Source organism: Gossypium hirsutum, chromosome D13, assembly GCF_007990345.1.
Source record: "Gossypium hirsutum isolate 1008001.06 chromosome D13, Gossypium_hirsutum_v2.1, whole genome shotgun sequence".
NCBI classification, from domain to species: Eukaryota; Viridiplantae; Streptophyta; class Magnoliopsida; order Malvales; family Malvaceae; genus Gossypium; species Gossypium hirsutum.
In genome coordinates, this window is record NC_053449.1 from 7,739,241 (window position 1) to 7,756,241 (window position 17,001).

The following is a 17,001-nucleotide window of genomic DNA, read 5'->3' on the forward strand; positions in this document are numbered from 1 at the left end:
AATTTTATGATATTAGTGATTCAATTAAATAAATTGAAAGCTGTTAGAAAATCATGTCATTGATTAAAAATTAGAGGTTCCTAATGAAGAAATATGAAATCGGTTCTCGATTCGATAAAAAGAACAGAAAATACAAGCATTTCAAATATTAGAGCTTATCTTGTTTAAAATGAATAAAACGCATTCAATTTATTTTTCGAATTGTGTGATTAATGAGTATTTGTATTTTAGCTTATTTTATAACTAAAGACGGCGTAGTACTACCTCAGGACAAAGGAAGGGCTAAAATTGTTGATAGATAGTCGCTTTTGGTTTGTGCTATTATAATTCACTTTTAATTATGTATTCTTAGATTAACTAATCATTATTAGTGAATGAGAATACATGTCAAGGTAATGGTATCTTTCCTTTCAAACTCTGAATGATGAATTCAAACATTGTGACAGTTGAATCAAGTTATGAATAGTTGAAATTGTGCTTTATATATATAAGTATTGAAATCGTGATACTATGATTATATGTGTTATAATAATACTTACGTTGTGAATGTTCTATTAAATGATGGTAAACACAGTTTAAGTACAGTTGGCATGCTATATGATTACTGATATCAATGATTCATTAGCTCTAATTTCCAGAAGGTCCTGAGTAGTATTAATTCTTAGAGGATTGTGAACATATATTAACATTCAGATTTAGTAGTCTCAATTTTCAGATGTTCATTAGCCTACTCATTATATGGATCTAAATATTTATCCTACTTATATGAATCTAAATATTTATTCTTATGTCTATTGTCGATTAATAAATGACATGTAGAGTATCGGATACATTATGATATGAAATTATGAAAAATTGAATATGTATAAAAAGAGAGAGAATGGAAAAAGTTACGAATATATATGATTATAAGCTTTTGATAAATAAGAAAAGAGTAGTAAAATTTGATAATTACTGTGCATTAATTAGTTTAATTTTATTGTATTGAATTTGAATTATATTAGCACTACTGATTATTTATTACCTAACGACCGACTATGTTTGTTTATGTACACAGGTTTTGAATGAGAGTTGCAGCAAATTAAAACTCGTCAAGCATCCAATTCAACCGCTCAACGTTGCCAACTTTGTGCGCATATATATATGTGTGTTTGATATGACGTTAGGTTGTTTGGTTTAGTGTTTAAGTTGATATTTTGGTACCCCTTGGTGTTTGGCCTATAATAATTTTATCCTTGAATTAGTAATTATACATGTTGGTTTATATAAGTTTGAATGAGTTAACTAGGAGGATAAGTGATACGAGTCACAAAAGCCCAAATTCTTGAAGGCGAGGCCCAATAAGCAAATTCCCAGCCCAATCAAGAAATCCATCCATACTTAGTTGAAAATCAGGCCAAATTGTCAAAGTGGCCCAAGTTGTAAAGTTTTATTTTTATTTTTATTTATTTATTTATTTATTTACTTAGTTTAAATTTTTATGTCAATATTCAGTCCAAGAGTCCTAGATAAAATGACCTTTGACCGAATTTCCATATTAAATAATTAGAAGTTTTTTTTTATTTTAGTTTTCTAATTAGATTAGGACTAGTTATAAGGCCTATTTAAAGGCATGACTGTCCACCTTGTTAAACACTTATCATTATTATTAAAATTTCAGATTTGTTGAGAGCAGAATTTTCTTTGAGTTTTCTCCAAGATTTCTCTCTTGAGTTTTCTTTAGAAGTTGTTTTAACAATCTTGTGATTGTGGGAGCCATCTTCAACCTTCTTCTTGCCATTGATATTCTTTGGAGGGGAGATTAGAGCCGTTTGAAGGGAGTTGTGAGATCTTTCGAGATTTCAAGGCTTCTTAGGACTTATCTTTTAATTTCTTACTGTCAATTCTTTCTTTATTTCTACTTGTGCTGAATCATTATCTAATCTATTTTCTGTTCTTATTGTGTTTTCAGCCTTTTTCTATCTTAAGGAATCAGCCCAAAAATCCCCAATTTCTAGGGTTTTTCCATACTCTTTTTGGGTGAAATTAGATTGTCGAAATTTGGGGAAAACTATCTTGGTGTTCAATTTGGCAGAATCACAATCTCCTTGAGGGTTTCAAGAACCCTAACACTTATTTCTATTCTCAATTTGATTCTTTGCTGATTTGGGGATTTTATTTCAGATCTGAAAATTCAAAAATCTAATCTTTTAATTTTCTGTTTCGTTTCAGATCTAATTGTTTAGGGTTTTCGTAGGAGTTTCCCGTGACTTGGCAACTCGATCTTGGTCCGCGCGCAACCCCGTATCAATAAGCCTTGATGTATTGGGTACTATGAGTTGATGGCGTTTGGTGAGGTTTGCATGAGATGAATTTACGAAATTATATTGGTGAAATGTTTGGGTAAGTTTTAGTTACAATTAGGAGTGGTTTGTATGGTTGAAAATGTGTATTTTAGGTCAATTTTCTATTCAGTCTCGAAATAGAAAGAACATGAACATGTCTTAAGATCGTTAGAACAGAACAAAATTTACCTTATTGTTCAATCTAGAGTTTAACGTCTTGAAACTTGACATGTTAGTATCGAGACAATCCCATTTAGGTCTTGAGACAAGGTGGCCATCACATAAAAATAAAATCCCCGAAAATGTTTTATGGAATATTAGCTATACACATCGCATTATCCTATTTACTATAATCACGGTTTCCATAGAAAATTTCATCTGCAAAGAAACAAATAGCCATCAGCTATGTCGTATGCATTTGGATATGTATTCGATACAGGTATATTTAACTTTTTCTAAGTTTTTCATACAGCATATCTAAATATTTAACAGCAGCCTCTAGTGTCATTTTACAGGAAAAGAAATGACACTTGAAAATGAGTTATAATCAGGAAAGCAGGAGAATGATAGAAAGGATGCATAAAAGTTTAATGTAATAAACGACATAGCAGTTTAGACTAACATACGTGAATGCTTCTTTGATCGCCCTTCTTAGTGCTTATGCTGTTCTTTTCCTATAGAACCTACTGTTTTCACCGCTGTTGTTGGCATTGGCATAACCCTATAAAAGTTACAGTAACAAGCAAGTGAGAAGTGGTTCATCTGAAGTACAAAACCAGCTCGGCCAAAAGACTTACTATTTGTAGAAGTGGTCATCTAGGACCAGATAAATCATCTGGAAGGATGCGAGAAGTGGAGTCCGGGATAAACCATTTCACATTGGGGTGGTGGGTATTGTTAAACTCTTGATGGAACATTTTCCTTTTCTGCCAATCTTCCCATCTTTCAGCCAAGCCATCACCCTCCACCATTCTCACCACTTCAACCATCTTAGGCCTTCCCATTGGGGTGCTTTGAGTGCATAAAAGAGCCACCTGTATTAGCTGTTCCACTTCTTCCTCTATGTAATTACCCTGAAGACCAGAGTCGACCAGGGTTTCCAACTTCTTTTCTTTCAGTAGCCCTTCTACCTGAAATGTAAGCATTGCTACCAAGTTGAAGCTAAAATGTGAAACCAAAAAACCACTCATAACAGTTTCCAAGCTGTACTTGAACTTAATGTAGTTGCAACTGACAAATATTGATGTCATTTGTTACATTCTCAAAATTAATAGACCTTCTTAAACTTGTGAATTTCTGCAATAGTGTACCTAGCGTCTTGCTTTTGGCCAACCAAGTGAAGCAAGAATATGATGATTTCAACACTAGACAAGAATCATAAAGTTGAAATTTTGGAATGTATCACTATTGAGTTTATGCATGACAGGAAGACAGTACATACCCAATCAAGCAACATGACATCATCATCATTTGCTACCCGAGCAATATCAACAGCCTTTTGTCCTGTAATGAGTTCCAGAAGCATAATACCATACCCAAAAACATCAGTTTTCTCTGATGCCCTTCCACTTGACAGGTATTCAGGGGCTATATGACCAATTGTGCCACGAACAGCCGTTATGACATGAGTATCTTTGTAGTCCATCAGTTTGGCCAGCCCAAAGCCTCCAACAACTGCGTCAAAATTCTCATCCAACAATATATCTGCAGCCTTCAAATCACGGTGTATAATCTTGGGGTTACAATGATCGTGCAAATATTCAAGCCCCCTCGCAGCCCCCAGTGCAATCCGTTTTCTTACACCCCAAGTGGTGCTTGAGACTCTGGACGCTCTAGAGATTAGAGAATGTAAAAATCAAATCAATACATGATTCACTGTAATAAGAAGAGCTCACTAAGTACTTGGATTTAAAGGACAATCCTCATTTGCCAAACATATATAAAACATGTCTAAATAGATAAGCAAAGACCGAACAGCCAGTACCTCTTAAACAGGATCTAACACTACCATTAGGCATAAAGGGATAGACAAGCAGCCGTTCTGTAGGGGTCAAGCAAAAGCCACGTAGACGTAGTAGATTCCGATGCACAGCCATACTTACCATTTCGACCTCTGTTTGGAACTGCAGCAATCCACCTTGAGTACGCCTCTGTTTCAGTCTTTTTATTACCACAACAGAACCATCATCTAAGCGACCTTTATAAACTCTACCAGAACCACCACTACCCACCACATTTTTCTCACTAAAAAAATCTGTTGCCTCTTGTAGTTCACGTAAAGAAAACCATTTAAGTTGTCCCAAATGAAATTCTGGGCGCTTAGCTACAAAGAAAATTAGATGAAGTGAATATATGCCTTCAATGGGATACCATCAACTAAAACTTTCTTTTAAAAAAAGAAAAATTAATTAAACAGCTAGAACCAATTTGCACCAAATTGAGCATTTCTCAACCGCTGCCAATAATGGACTATTTGACTATTAACCCGTTAGCCTTAAAAAACAACTCTAACCAGGTCGGTTAAAGGAAAGATGCCGCCGTTTCCTATTACGGCACAAAACATATATAATCACAGGAGCAGAAACCGAGAAGACAGCTATAGCAACAACTCCAACAATAACAGCAACAGCAACAGCACCAGCACTCCACCGCCACTGACACCTGTAAACTACAAAGTTCTATAAATATAAATATTCAGGTGAAAAACACTTATCCACTAGAGTTTGGTGTAAAATGCACATATTCCTTTTGAGATTTTATGTATACTTGCCCTTGTAATTTGAAAAATCCCACTTAGGCACTTACCTCTCAATTTTGAAGAAAATCACAAATCCTAAAATATCTATTTGCTAAGTAAATTTTAAAAGCACCTTCAATTTTTTTTAAAAATTATTTTAATCATTCATTTAACTTTTCATCTGGTTTAAAATTTTAAAAGCACCTTCAATTTTTAAAAAAATTTATTTTAATCATTCATTTAACTTTTCATCTTTTTTAGTCTTAAACTTACTTTTTTATCAAACAATCTCAAAGTAGATGAAAAAATTAATATTTTTTAACTTTGTTGGAGTGGCATACACGTTGATTGTCATGTAGATGACACATTAATATTTAATTATTTTTTTAAATTTAAGAATTTAAAAATATTATAATTTTTGAAAAATTAAAAATCATTAAATTTATTAAATATATAAATATTTTAATATTTTTAAAAATTTTAAAAATTAATTAAATTTTGACATGTCATCCACATATATGCCATTTCATTAATTTTTAAATGATTTGACAAAAAAAAGTCTAAAGGTTAAAAAGAAGCAATATATATATATAAAAGGTTAAAAACTTAAAGTTGAAGGGTTAAACAAGTCATGTCAATTTTAAATAAAAGAATCATTATACCCGTGTTATTGTTTATCTTGCAATTTCTACATATTTTCCTACATTTTTACTTAAAAACTTAAATTACTTTAATTTTTTAAAGAATATAAAATTATATTTTGATTTAATTATATTTTACTTAGATTAAAATTTAGTATTTTTAAACTTGCATTTTAACTGATATTAACGTTGACATGAATTAATTAAATTATCTTAAATAAAAATAATTAATATATAATTGAATTGAAATTAAGTTAAATATTTAAAATGCATTTGCATAAAAAAATTATTTAAAAACAAAAGGTAAAGGAGAGGAATCCACTTACATTAGTGTAAAACTAAATCAGTTTTATATTCTTCCAAAACTTTTTATATGATTAATATTTTAACAATCCAACCATTAAATTTATCAATGCATTTGCACTTGTCATATATGTAAATTTTTTATTAATCTAATATCTCTATCATATCGGTCTAAAATATTCTCTATATCAATATATTTAGCATTTGATAGTATTTTACATAAAGCAAATAGTTAAAAAAGTTTAATATATGTCAAACTTGACATACATGATCTACATGAACAAAGCATCAAAATATAATGGCTAGATTGTTAAAATATTAATCCTATAAAAAGTTGTGGAAGATGTAAAACCACTTTAGTTTTTGCGCTAATATAAGTGTATCCCTCCCCAAAAACTAAAAGAATAGACAGAAAAAAGTCCAATTAATATTCATGACAATTTATTTAAAAAATAACTTAAATATATTAATTAAAAATAATTATCTTTATATGCTTATAGTAGAATATTATATAATTTATAATTCAATTTAATAATAACTAAATAATTCTATAACCAAGCATTTTTTATTATTTTAAAATGAAAAATATTGAATGAAAAATTTGAAGATAAAAAAGGATGACGAGTAAATTAAGAAAACAGTTGCAAATACAAACAAAATTGCAAGGAATATCTCAAGAAAAAAAAGAATAAATATTAACAATAAAAAAGAAACAAACCCCAAACTTAGGCACAGTTTAGTATTATTAGCAGTGATGATAAGAACAGAATCGAGACCAACCTGATGAAGTTGGAGCTGTTGGTGAAACAGGAAGCAATGGGGTAGAAGGAAGAAAATTGAGTAGATTATTAGCAAAACTGTGGAAAAGAGGTGCACCAACTTAAGAGACTCCTACACTAAGAGTCTTGTATTAATTAAAAAAATGGGAGTAAGAAAAACCTGATAGGAGTAAACAATGAAAAGGAACCATTATTTGGGATGTTTCCTTCTAGCCGATTATTTGAAAGATCCCTGCATCAGATGATACAATATCCCATGCCATTATGTATTGTTCCTGAAGCTAAGCTAAAACAGCTAATATGAAAAATATTATATACATGAGATAGCAACACTCACAGCACTTGCAGTGTATCAATAGAAGTTAAGGCCATAGGAATTTGACCTGTCAACGAGTTGTTAATGAGAAGCCTGTTCCACAAAATTAAAGCATCAATTATATTGCACATTGATAAGATGACTAGCTATGTTCATACAAAAATAAGCTTAATCGGTAAATAAATTGAGCACAGATTGAGCCATATAAGAGTTGCAGTGATGAACGAGGTAATCTCCGATTCAACTGTTCACCTACTCAAAGTACAATTCTTTATATAGCAACAGGCAAGATAAGTCCAACCCCTAGATCCTATTCTAATTTTTCATTCTTGCTAATAATGGTTGACATGGGCCTTACAATCACACTTGTATTCTATCACAATCCCACCAACTCAATTCTTCATATCCTTATCAAGGCCACTCACTATTCACAAATTGAAAGGAACTCCACGTGAAAAGCAGTGTGATTGTAAGACCCATCCCAGTTCAGCTAGCAAAATATCAATGCATGAAAGTCTTCCAAATATACCAAAACAAACATGACAACAGAGGAAAAGCACAATGGAACTAAGTATATTAGCCACACAAAAGAAAAATGAAGAAAAGAAAGTGTTCTTACAGAAAACGCAGTTTTGTAAGCTTGCCCAGAGTGGTTGGAATGTGTCCGGTTAAAGCATTGAAGCTAAGATTCAAGCACACCAAGTTGGTCAAATTTCCAAGTTCCTCTGGGATTACCCCGGATATGTTATTACCATCCAGCGCCCTGTCATAAAAAAGAAAAAATTTGACTCAGTTTACTAAGCATCTTTGACTGAATCTGCAAAAAACCCAATGGATATACAACCATCTTCAAGGGTAAGATGGCATTACACATAAAACCCGGTGCGAAGTGACAAAAGCACAGAAGACCCAGGTTTTATGTTTTTCCTCCATATATTTATCTTTTACTGCACAGTGCACAATAACAAATAACAATGTGTGGGCAAAAAGTAATCACCAGATCTAAAATTATCAACTTACAAGTACTGCAAATTCGTAAGAAGACCCAGGTCTGGAACCAATTTACCAGATAGATTTGCATTCCCAACTTCACTAAATTAACAATAAAAAGAAATTATCACATCAAACTAGAAAACGGCAACTGAAATAGCAAAAAGATAATTTATAAGTAAACTTACAGTCTTGTCACACTACTTTCATTATTACATGTAACATTGAACCATCGGCAAGGGTTGTCAAGGGTTGGATCCCAACTTCGAAGCACGTTATTAGGGTCAGCCAAATTGTTCTTCAATGCATGCAAAGCGTCGCCTGTTTAATACCACAAGAGAGCAATTTATTATGGGTAATTGCAAAACATCAGTCTCAGCAGTCACGAACCTGCATACATATCTTTAAAGTGCAAAGAACTACAAAAGCTTGAATAATTGATGTCACTTCTTGCAAACAAGAGAACTGTGTTTCTCAAGGATGGTAACAGGGTGGGACAGCTTTTTGCTCCCCCCAGTTGACCTGATTTTTATACATCTTATCATGATCCAGTCATTAACTAGATAAAAAAAAAAAACTATAGTATCCAATGTTTTTAAAATTTGGTAGGTATCGGTAGATCATCGATTTCCAATCTAACCCCTTGTTTGGATTGATATACCCATTAATTTTGAAACCAATCAAACCAGCCGACGGATCTAATTCGAATAACATTCGTCGTACCATAACTTATGAATAGGCTTCCGACTTTGACAAAAGAAAAAAGAAAAACCATTAATAAATTTTATGTGGGAGAGTAAAAGGGTTTTTGAATCTAAAATATGATAGAACAAAAGTCATTTTTTTCAACTTCAAATCGAGAATTAAATGTAAATGGTATCTAAAATTTTCCCAGAAATTAATCAATACGACTAAACCCAATCCAATAATCTACCAATAACTAATAAATTATTCTATTTTCTGGTTGTCAATTTGAATTCTATAATTTTAGTTAAATAATATTAATTCAATTTTAAAAAAGTGAAATAAAAAAAATCGGATTACAAAATGAAAAAGGCAAATAAAAAAAAAGAGTAAATAACCTTCTGCATTGCCGGTAACTCGAAGAACCAAATGCAACGCCAAAATCAACCATAAACAAACAGAGATGAGCCGCTCCATCTTTTTTTCCTTTTGGTTGCTTTGATGTAAAGAGCCAAGTCTCCACAGCGTCGCCAATCCTTCGACTTTGATGGATACTAAGTCACTCAAGTTCGATTCAATATTCAAGAAAAAATGGCACTTTCTCTATGTTTGGTTAGTCGGAAGGGACCGGTGAGAAACAGACTGAGAGAGCTGTTGCTTTTTTTTTTTTCCCTTTCTTTTGTTCTTTTAAATGATAATTTTGGCTAACTCAAAGTCTTCATAAAGACTTTTAAATTTCAAGGGAAAAATGACAAACTATACAAATACTCCCTCAATTTAGCCCTCGAGTTGAGTTGAACCGGTTAACTTGTTATTATACGCGTCTTCTCAAGACTTTCTGTGTTAGAACCAGGAAAATGCACTCAGTATGGGGCCATTAACTTCTAACCACCACAAACCTTTAGACCAAGAGAGGCGAAAGCATCTACCAATCAGTCAATAATTGAACAGCTGGCCTGAGATTTTCCAGAATACTAATTTAGCATCCAAACTTTATTTATATATTTGAAGTTGAAGTAATAACTATATGAGGAGCTACTCATAAAGTATTAAATAACATTATAACAATTAAAGTCAAAGTGACAAACCAAAATATATCAGGACAACTCACTAGAATAAATCTGGACCAACCTGAAACCTCAATGCTTAGGGGTCTCCTCCTTACCACTAAGCTAAGGCCACATGGGCACAGCCAAACTTAGTATTTGAGCAGTTACAAAATGAACCACATCTCTGTTGTTCCAATAGGGTCGGAAGCGTGTAAATTATTGTACTAAAAAATCACACAAAGTTCAATTCCCAGGGAAGAGAGGTGGATCACATAGATCTCTTAAATACCAAGTCTTTCCTTAGACAGAATATCCCTTCTATAGTAATTTAATAGCACAATTAAATACTACTATTATACCCTCAAATATTGAAAGAAAAATAGGACAAGAAAGAACACAAGAGATTTAACGAGGTTCGGTAAATTATACCTACGTCCTCGGGCACTAACACCAGATGATAACTTTACTATCTCCAAAGTATTACAAACAAATAGAATTCCTTAAGAATTCTCAAATGGGAGAAGAGAGAAAACTAAGAGAGAAAGATTGGTTGGGATGGTTGAAATGAGAAATGGTTAGGCCTATTTATAGTTGAAGTTCAGGGACTAAAATTGCAATTATCCCTTTCAACTTTAAACAACTTGCCAATTATTTTTTTTTCTTTCGGTGCCAATTGCACCTCCCACCATTTTTGACTTTTCAACCCCTTTTTAATTTAACTTATCAACAATCTCCGAGTAGACTTGTTAAACTTAACAATCACAATTCTATGTAACTGAGCAGCTTGATTTAGAAAATAAATGTACTGGCAAAGGAAAGCTTTCCACAATTCAAGTAATGATAATCATTGAACTCCAAACAACGGAAACTTTCCCATAAGATTATTTCTGTCAAACAATATAGAAGAACTGAGGCGAGAAAAACACTCGCATTTGAATACTCGGATTCTTTTTTTTTCTTAAAGCATTGATGACCGGTTAAACAAGAGTGTGAAGTTATGATCCTCTCTCTCTCTCTCTATATATAAAGGCTTCAAAAAGTTTATATAGCAAACCTTAAGAGGTTGTACGCAATGTGTCTGAATTCGAATCCCAACATCTGTAACTGTTTTCATATCCCCCAAACAACCTCTTTTGTATACAAATGAAATGCTGGTTAGGGAGTTGTAGGATGAATAACGTAATTTGGATGTCATAAGGCTATAACAGTAAATAAAAAAAAACCAGGGAAATGCTTTATGGAAGATTAGCTAGACACATCACATTATCCTATTTACCACAATGCAGATTTCCACAGAGTGAATTTGAGCTGTAAAGAAACGAATAGCCATCAACTATGTTAAATGGATTCTGATAAATGTCGGATCTGGGTGTAAATATATTCAATACGAGTATGTTCAACATTTTCTAAGTTTTTCATACAGCATATCCAAATATGTCCAACATAAATATTGAACACATGTCTCTAGTGTCAATTTACAAGAAAAGAGAATCAGGAGAATGATAGAAATTATGCAAAAAAGTTTAATGTGATGAATAATTTATTGATGTAACAATTTTGACTAACATACGTATTGTTGACACCATTTTTTTGTGAAAACGGGGTCGACTTGGATTTTGAAAATAAAACGAAAATGGGAGTCGCCACCAATCCTTTTTTTGATGAGGTGTGATCGGGTCACCTCGTAAAACGGTTGTTTTTAATAAACGATTTAGATTTTATTAAAACAACGATTTTGGTCCACGAAATTCAGAAAAAAATAGGTTCGGGAGTCGATTACGCACGAGGAAGGGTTAGCACCCTCGATACGCCCAAAATTGGTACCTAGTCGATTACTTAATGTCTTGGTGTCGAAAATTTAAAAACTCGAAAAGAATTTTAAAAAAACGATCCCTCTTTATATTGTGTTATTTTAAAAAAATACTCGAATAAATCAAAATGGAAAAATGCCTTCTTATCTTGAAGTAACGAGATGTCACATCCAGTAAGTTAGGACCCAACATCTCGTATTTTGAGAGTAAGCTTGCCTTTTATTTTTATTAAAACCTCATTCGTTTTAATTTTAAAAGGATATTCAGTTACTTAGAATTAACGAAAAAATCGAAGCCCAGTAAGTTAGGGCACGATTTTCTCGAATTTTCTAAATACGGAATATTGCTTTTATTTTTGAAATTTTACGTGTTTGAAATTTAAAGGATATTTTGCTATTTGGGTTCAACGAGAAATCGAGACCCAGTAAGTTAGGGTACAATTTCTCAAATTTTCAAAATACAAAATATTGCTTTATAAAAAAATTTAAATAATAATAACGCATACCACACTTGAATAGCGTATAGTTGTTCCATTTGTGGTGAAATAGAGAGGTTTATTGTAAATAAATGTAAATCGGGCGCAACTTTTAATGTAATGAAATGAAATAGAACGATAAAGGAACATCGTATAATGAATTATAAAATAGATAATACGTAAATGCATGTTAAATACAAGAATACAAATAAACAAATCATAATATATACAATGTTAATAAGCACATGCCGTAGATAATCTTAATATCAACGTTAATAATCCAAGGAAAATAAAAATATATATGGCAATCTAAAGTAAAAAAAAAATTAGAATAGATGCTTTTAAGTACAATAAGTAATAAAAGTTTTAAACAAAAAAAAATATATATATAAGAAAGCTTAAAGTAAATAATTAATGAAACAATTCAGAATAAATAACATTGCACATAAAAACAATAATAATGAACGCAAACAGTTTTAAAAAAAATATGTATATATATTTGGTAAATTATAATGAATACATATAAAAGAAAACTTTAAAATAAGTTATATGTAACTGTTTAAAATAAATAATATACATAAAACTTAAAATTAATGAGGATAAAAAAAATTAATATAATAATAAATAAATGAAATGGACTAAGGATGATATTGAAAAACTAACAAGAATTTGGGGTTTTGATTGCAAGAACCATAAACAGGTCACAAGGGATTAGAAAGGCGCACGCGCGAAGAATGGATGACTAAATGGGCAATATACCCCAGTCTTAGAGTGCAACGCTTCAGCGCAAGGGACCATACATGGTCAAAGGACCTGATTGAAGTAAAAACAAAATTCACAGCCAAATATAAAAGAAACAAAAAGTTGGATTGCGCTTCAGCGTAAAACGGAGGGACTAAATGCATATATTACCCATTTAGGGCAAAACATGCACAAATCTTCCCCCTTTAAACGGCACCGTATCACAATCAAAATAAAAACTAAAAAATTGCTTTATTTTTTCTGCTGCTTCATTCTTTACAAAACGCAAGAAAAAAAAAGAGAAATAAAGGGAAACCCCCCTTTCTCTGCTAGGGTTCCAAGATTGAAACCCCGCCGCAGCTATGCCTCCGTCGTCCGATGATCGGAGTCGTGCGAGGATGCCCCCCAACGGCGCCTTGAAGTGCGCTCATAAGTCGAGGCCGCGAACACCGAGACGAGGGGGAAGAGAAGAGCTTCGGCCCCTCCTTGAACTCACATCCGGCGACGATGAAGTTCCATCGGCGGTGGGTCTAAGGGCCGACTCAGGTAGTCTTCTTCTTCCCTTTAATCATATTTTGATTATTTTTTAAATCAATTTGTAGAAAAGAAAAAAAAATAAAAAGAAAAGTAAATAAAATAGATAAATATGCAAAAGAAAAATCCAGAGAAAGCAATTCAAATCCACCTTTTTTTTAAATCTTGTTTTCTGCTTTTTTATTCTAATCTCTGTGTGTTCGTTACAAAGAAAATCCGAAGAAAAAAAACACAAAGAAATTGGAATGGATTTTATAGCCGAGATTACAACTCTCCCTAATGATTATTTTCGTCGTTTTGCGATTTGTTTCGTTGTTTGCTGTTTCGACTTTCCTTTTGTTTTTTTCTTTTTGTCACTTTTTCTGGCGTGTTGTGGGTGTTTTGCAGGTGGTCTGATGCACGACCGACATGCGAGGCCGGTGATTGGAGAGCAACGGCGGTGGCGTGAGCAGGAGGCGTGCGGCGCTGGAAGCCTGGGCGTGCGGCGCTTAGGCCTAGGGTTTCTGTCTGTTCCCTAATCTGCTGGGTTAGGGTTTTTTTAAAATTTGGGCCTGTTGAGTATTTTGGGCCACTATTTAGTGGACCTTTTTTTATTTATTTACTTTATTTTGTTTATCTGTCTTGGGCCCGAAAAATTTGGGCTTCTACAGCTGCCCCTCTTTGGTCGCTTTCGTGTAACGAAAATAGAGCAAAGACTAAGAATGACCAAATTTGCTTGGTCCCGCCGAGGTTTGACTTCTTCGGGTGTTCCTCTTCAAGTAGCTTCGTTCTAGTTCACAACATCTTCAGGGAGATATGACTTCACTCTACTTTGTCGCAAATCCATGGGGATGAGACCTGTGGTTTTAATCCGCTCCATTGCAACTTTAGGGAGATAGGATTGGTTTCTTTCATCTGCTCCACTACTGCTTAGGGAGATAAGACTTGATGTGATCTGCTCCACTATTGCTTAGGGAGATAAGATCTGGTTTCTTTCGTCTGCTCCACTACTACTTAGGGAGATAAGACTTGATGTGATCTGCTCCACTACTGCTTAGGGAGATAAGATCTGGTTTTTTTTTCGTCTGCTCCACTACTGCTTAGAGAGATAAGACTTGATGCGATCTGCTCCACTACTGCTTAGGGAGATAAGATCTGGTTTCTTTCGTCTGCTCTACTACTGCTTAGGGAGATAAGACTTGATGTAATCTGCTCCACTACTGCTTAGGGAGATAAGATCTGTGGTTCTGTCTGCTCCACTACTGCTTAGGGAGATAAGACTTGATGCGATCTGTTCCACTACTGCTTAGGGAGATAAGATCTGTGGTTCTGTCTGCTCCACTACTGCTTAGGGAGATAAGATCTGTGGTTCTGTCTGCTCCACTACTGCTTATGGAGATAAGACTTGATGCGATCTGCTCCACTACTGCTTAGGGAGATAAGATCTGTGGTTCTGTTCTCTGGGGAATATGACCTGCAAAATCCATTTCATGGACCTATTTATGCCTAGTGTTTAGGATGTCACGATTAGAACCACATGCTCCTAACTAGATGTGTATGAATGATATTTGCATGAATGTAGAATGTCATGAGAATGATCCCCTTTTTAACGTTCGGGTTGTCATTGCTCAATGTTTATCAAGGCTTTATCGCTGATGCGTCACTGTGCCTTCTTGTTCAGCTAGTAACTTTAACAGCAAATCCAAAGAAATAACCGCAATTCAGATCATTATTTCTCAAATGTATCTAACCCTTAAGTTGGTTAGTTCTAAACAATAGCCCTGTTTTGGGTCCTTGTATCATTTAGAAACTTCAGAGTAATATGCAGGACTTTTTCTGCTCGAATATTGTCAGCCCAATAATCGTTAATTCAATGAAAATGTTTGAATAAGATTACCAAAATGGACAAGATGGAATTTTGTTAAGAGCAAAGCTCTAAACAAATAAATCAATCAAGATAACAAATTTTGTTAAAATGAATAAGATGAAAAAAGATTATCACAATGGATAAAAATGGAAATTAATTGAGAGCAAAGCTCTAAATGAACAAATTAATCAAGATAGAGATTTTGCTAAGATACAAAAACGAATGAGATGAAAACAGGTGCCCCAGATATCGCAGCGTGAGCTTCTCTGTCCTAAACTTCTTAAAGACCTTTTTGAACTTGACATGTGCTTAGAAGTCCTAAAAGACTTTGTTGATGCCCCAAGCTGTAGTATCTCTCCTCTTATTAATGTGGAGATGATAAGATTACTGTATGCCTCATCTTTGATAAAAAAATTGAACTGCCCATTCCTGGGTTTTCAATTCAATACCACTTTGGTCTCAATGCGCCCTTTGCGGGTTTTCGCCTTGGCCTCTCCTTTTTTTTTTAGGCAAAGTACCTCTTCACTGAATCCAAATTCACAGGATTGGCCAAGCTTTTGCCATCCATCTCGGTTAAAATTAACGCTCCTCCAGAAAAAGCCTTCTTTACCACATAAGGTCCCTCCCAGTTTGGCATCCACTTTCCTCTGAAGTCTTTTTGTATGGGAAGGATCTTCTTCAGTACCAAGTCCCCTTCATAGAAGTTCCTAAGACGAACTTTCTTATTGTAAGCTCGTATCATTCGTTTCTGGTACATTTGACTATGACGGATAGCTCTTAACCTCCTTTCTTCAATCAAGTTCAGCTGATCGTATCGGGATTGGACCCATTCTGCTTCGTCTAACTTTAGTTCTGACAAAACTCGGAGAGAGGGAATTTCGACCTCAATTGGTAGCACTGCCTCCATTCCATAAACCAAAGAGAATAGTGTTGCCCCGATAGAAGTCCTGACGGACGTTCGATAAGCATAGAGAGCGAATGGTAACTTTTCGTGCCAATCTCTATAGGTCTCAGTCATTTTTCCAACAATCTTTTTGATATTTTTATTGGCTGCCTCCACCGCGCCGTTCATCTTCGGACGATATGGCGATGAGTTGTAGTGTTTGATTTTGAATTGACTGCAAACCTCTGCTATCGTGCTATTGTTCAAGTTCAATGCATTGTCAGATATAATCCTTTCGGGCATTCCATATCGACATATGATTTCTTTCTTTAAAAACTTGCTGACGGCTGCTTTTGTGACGTTGGCGTAAGAAATAGCCTCTACCCACTTAGTAAAGTAGTCAATCACTACAAAAATGAAACGATGTCCGTTTGAAGCCTTTGGCGATATCGGCCCAATGACGTCCATGCCCCACATGGAGAAAGGCCATGGGGAAGTCATGACGTGAAGAGGTGAGGGAGGCACATGAATTTTGTCTTCGTAAATCTGGCATTTATGGCACTTCTTAGCATATTTGATGCAGTCTCCTTCCATGGTGGACCAATAATATCCGAATCTCATGATTTGTCTGGCCATTGTGAAACCGTTAGCGTGTGTTCCACAAACACCGTTGTGGACTTCTTCCAAGATCTGTTTGGCCTCCACAGCGTCCACACATCATAACAGCACCTGATCCTTTCCTCTTTTATACAGGATCTCTCCATCTAAGATGTAGTCATTAGCTAGCCTCCTCAATGTTCTCTTGTCATTCTCAGTTGCTTGGTTTGGGTATTCGCGATTTTTCACGTATCGCAATACGTCCTGATACCAAGGGTTGTCGTCTTTTTC

The 17,001-nt window shown here is 34.2% G+C and overlaps 1 protein-coding gene and 1 pseudogene across 1 annotated transcript; one reads left to right on the top strand and one right to left on the bottom strand.

Moving 5' to 3' along the window:
* Positions 1–2,703: 2,703 nt before the first annotated feature.
* Positions 2,704–9,737, bottom strand: LOC107919765 (BRASSINOSTEROID INSENSITIVE 1-associated receptor kinase 1-like; annotated as a pseudogene).
* Positions 9,738–13,111: 3,374 nt separating this feature from the next.
* On the top strand, positions 13,112–14,006 carry LOC107919770 (uncharacterized). The gene is made up of 2 exons (XM_016849145.2): positions 13,112–13,396; positions 13,772–14,006. The coding sequence occupies exons 1-2, from the start codon at positions 13,213–13,215 to the stop codon at positions 13,900–13,902; spliced, it is 315 nt and encodes a 104-aa protein (XP_016704634.1). The 5' UTR covers positions 13,112–13,212; the 3' UTR covers positions 13,903–14,006.
* The last annotated feature ends 2,995 nt before the right edge of the window (positions 14,007–17,001 follow it).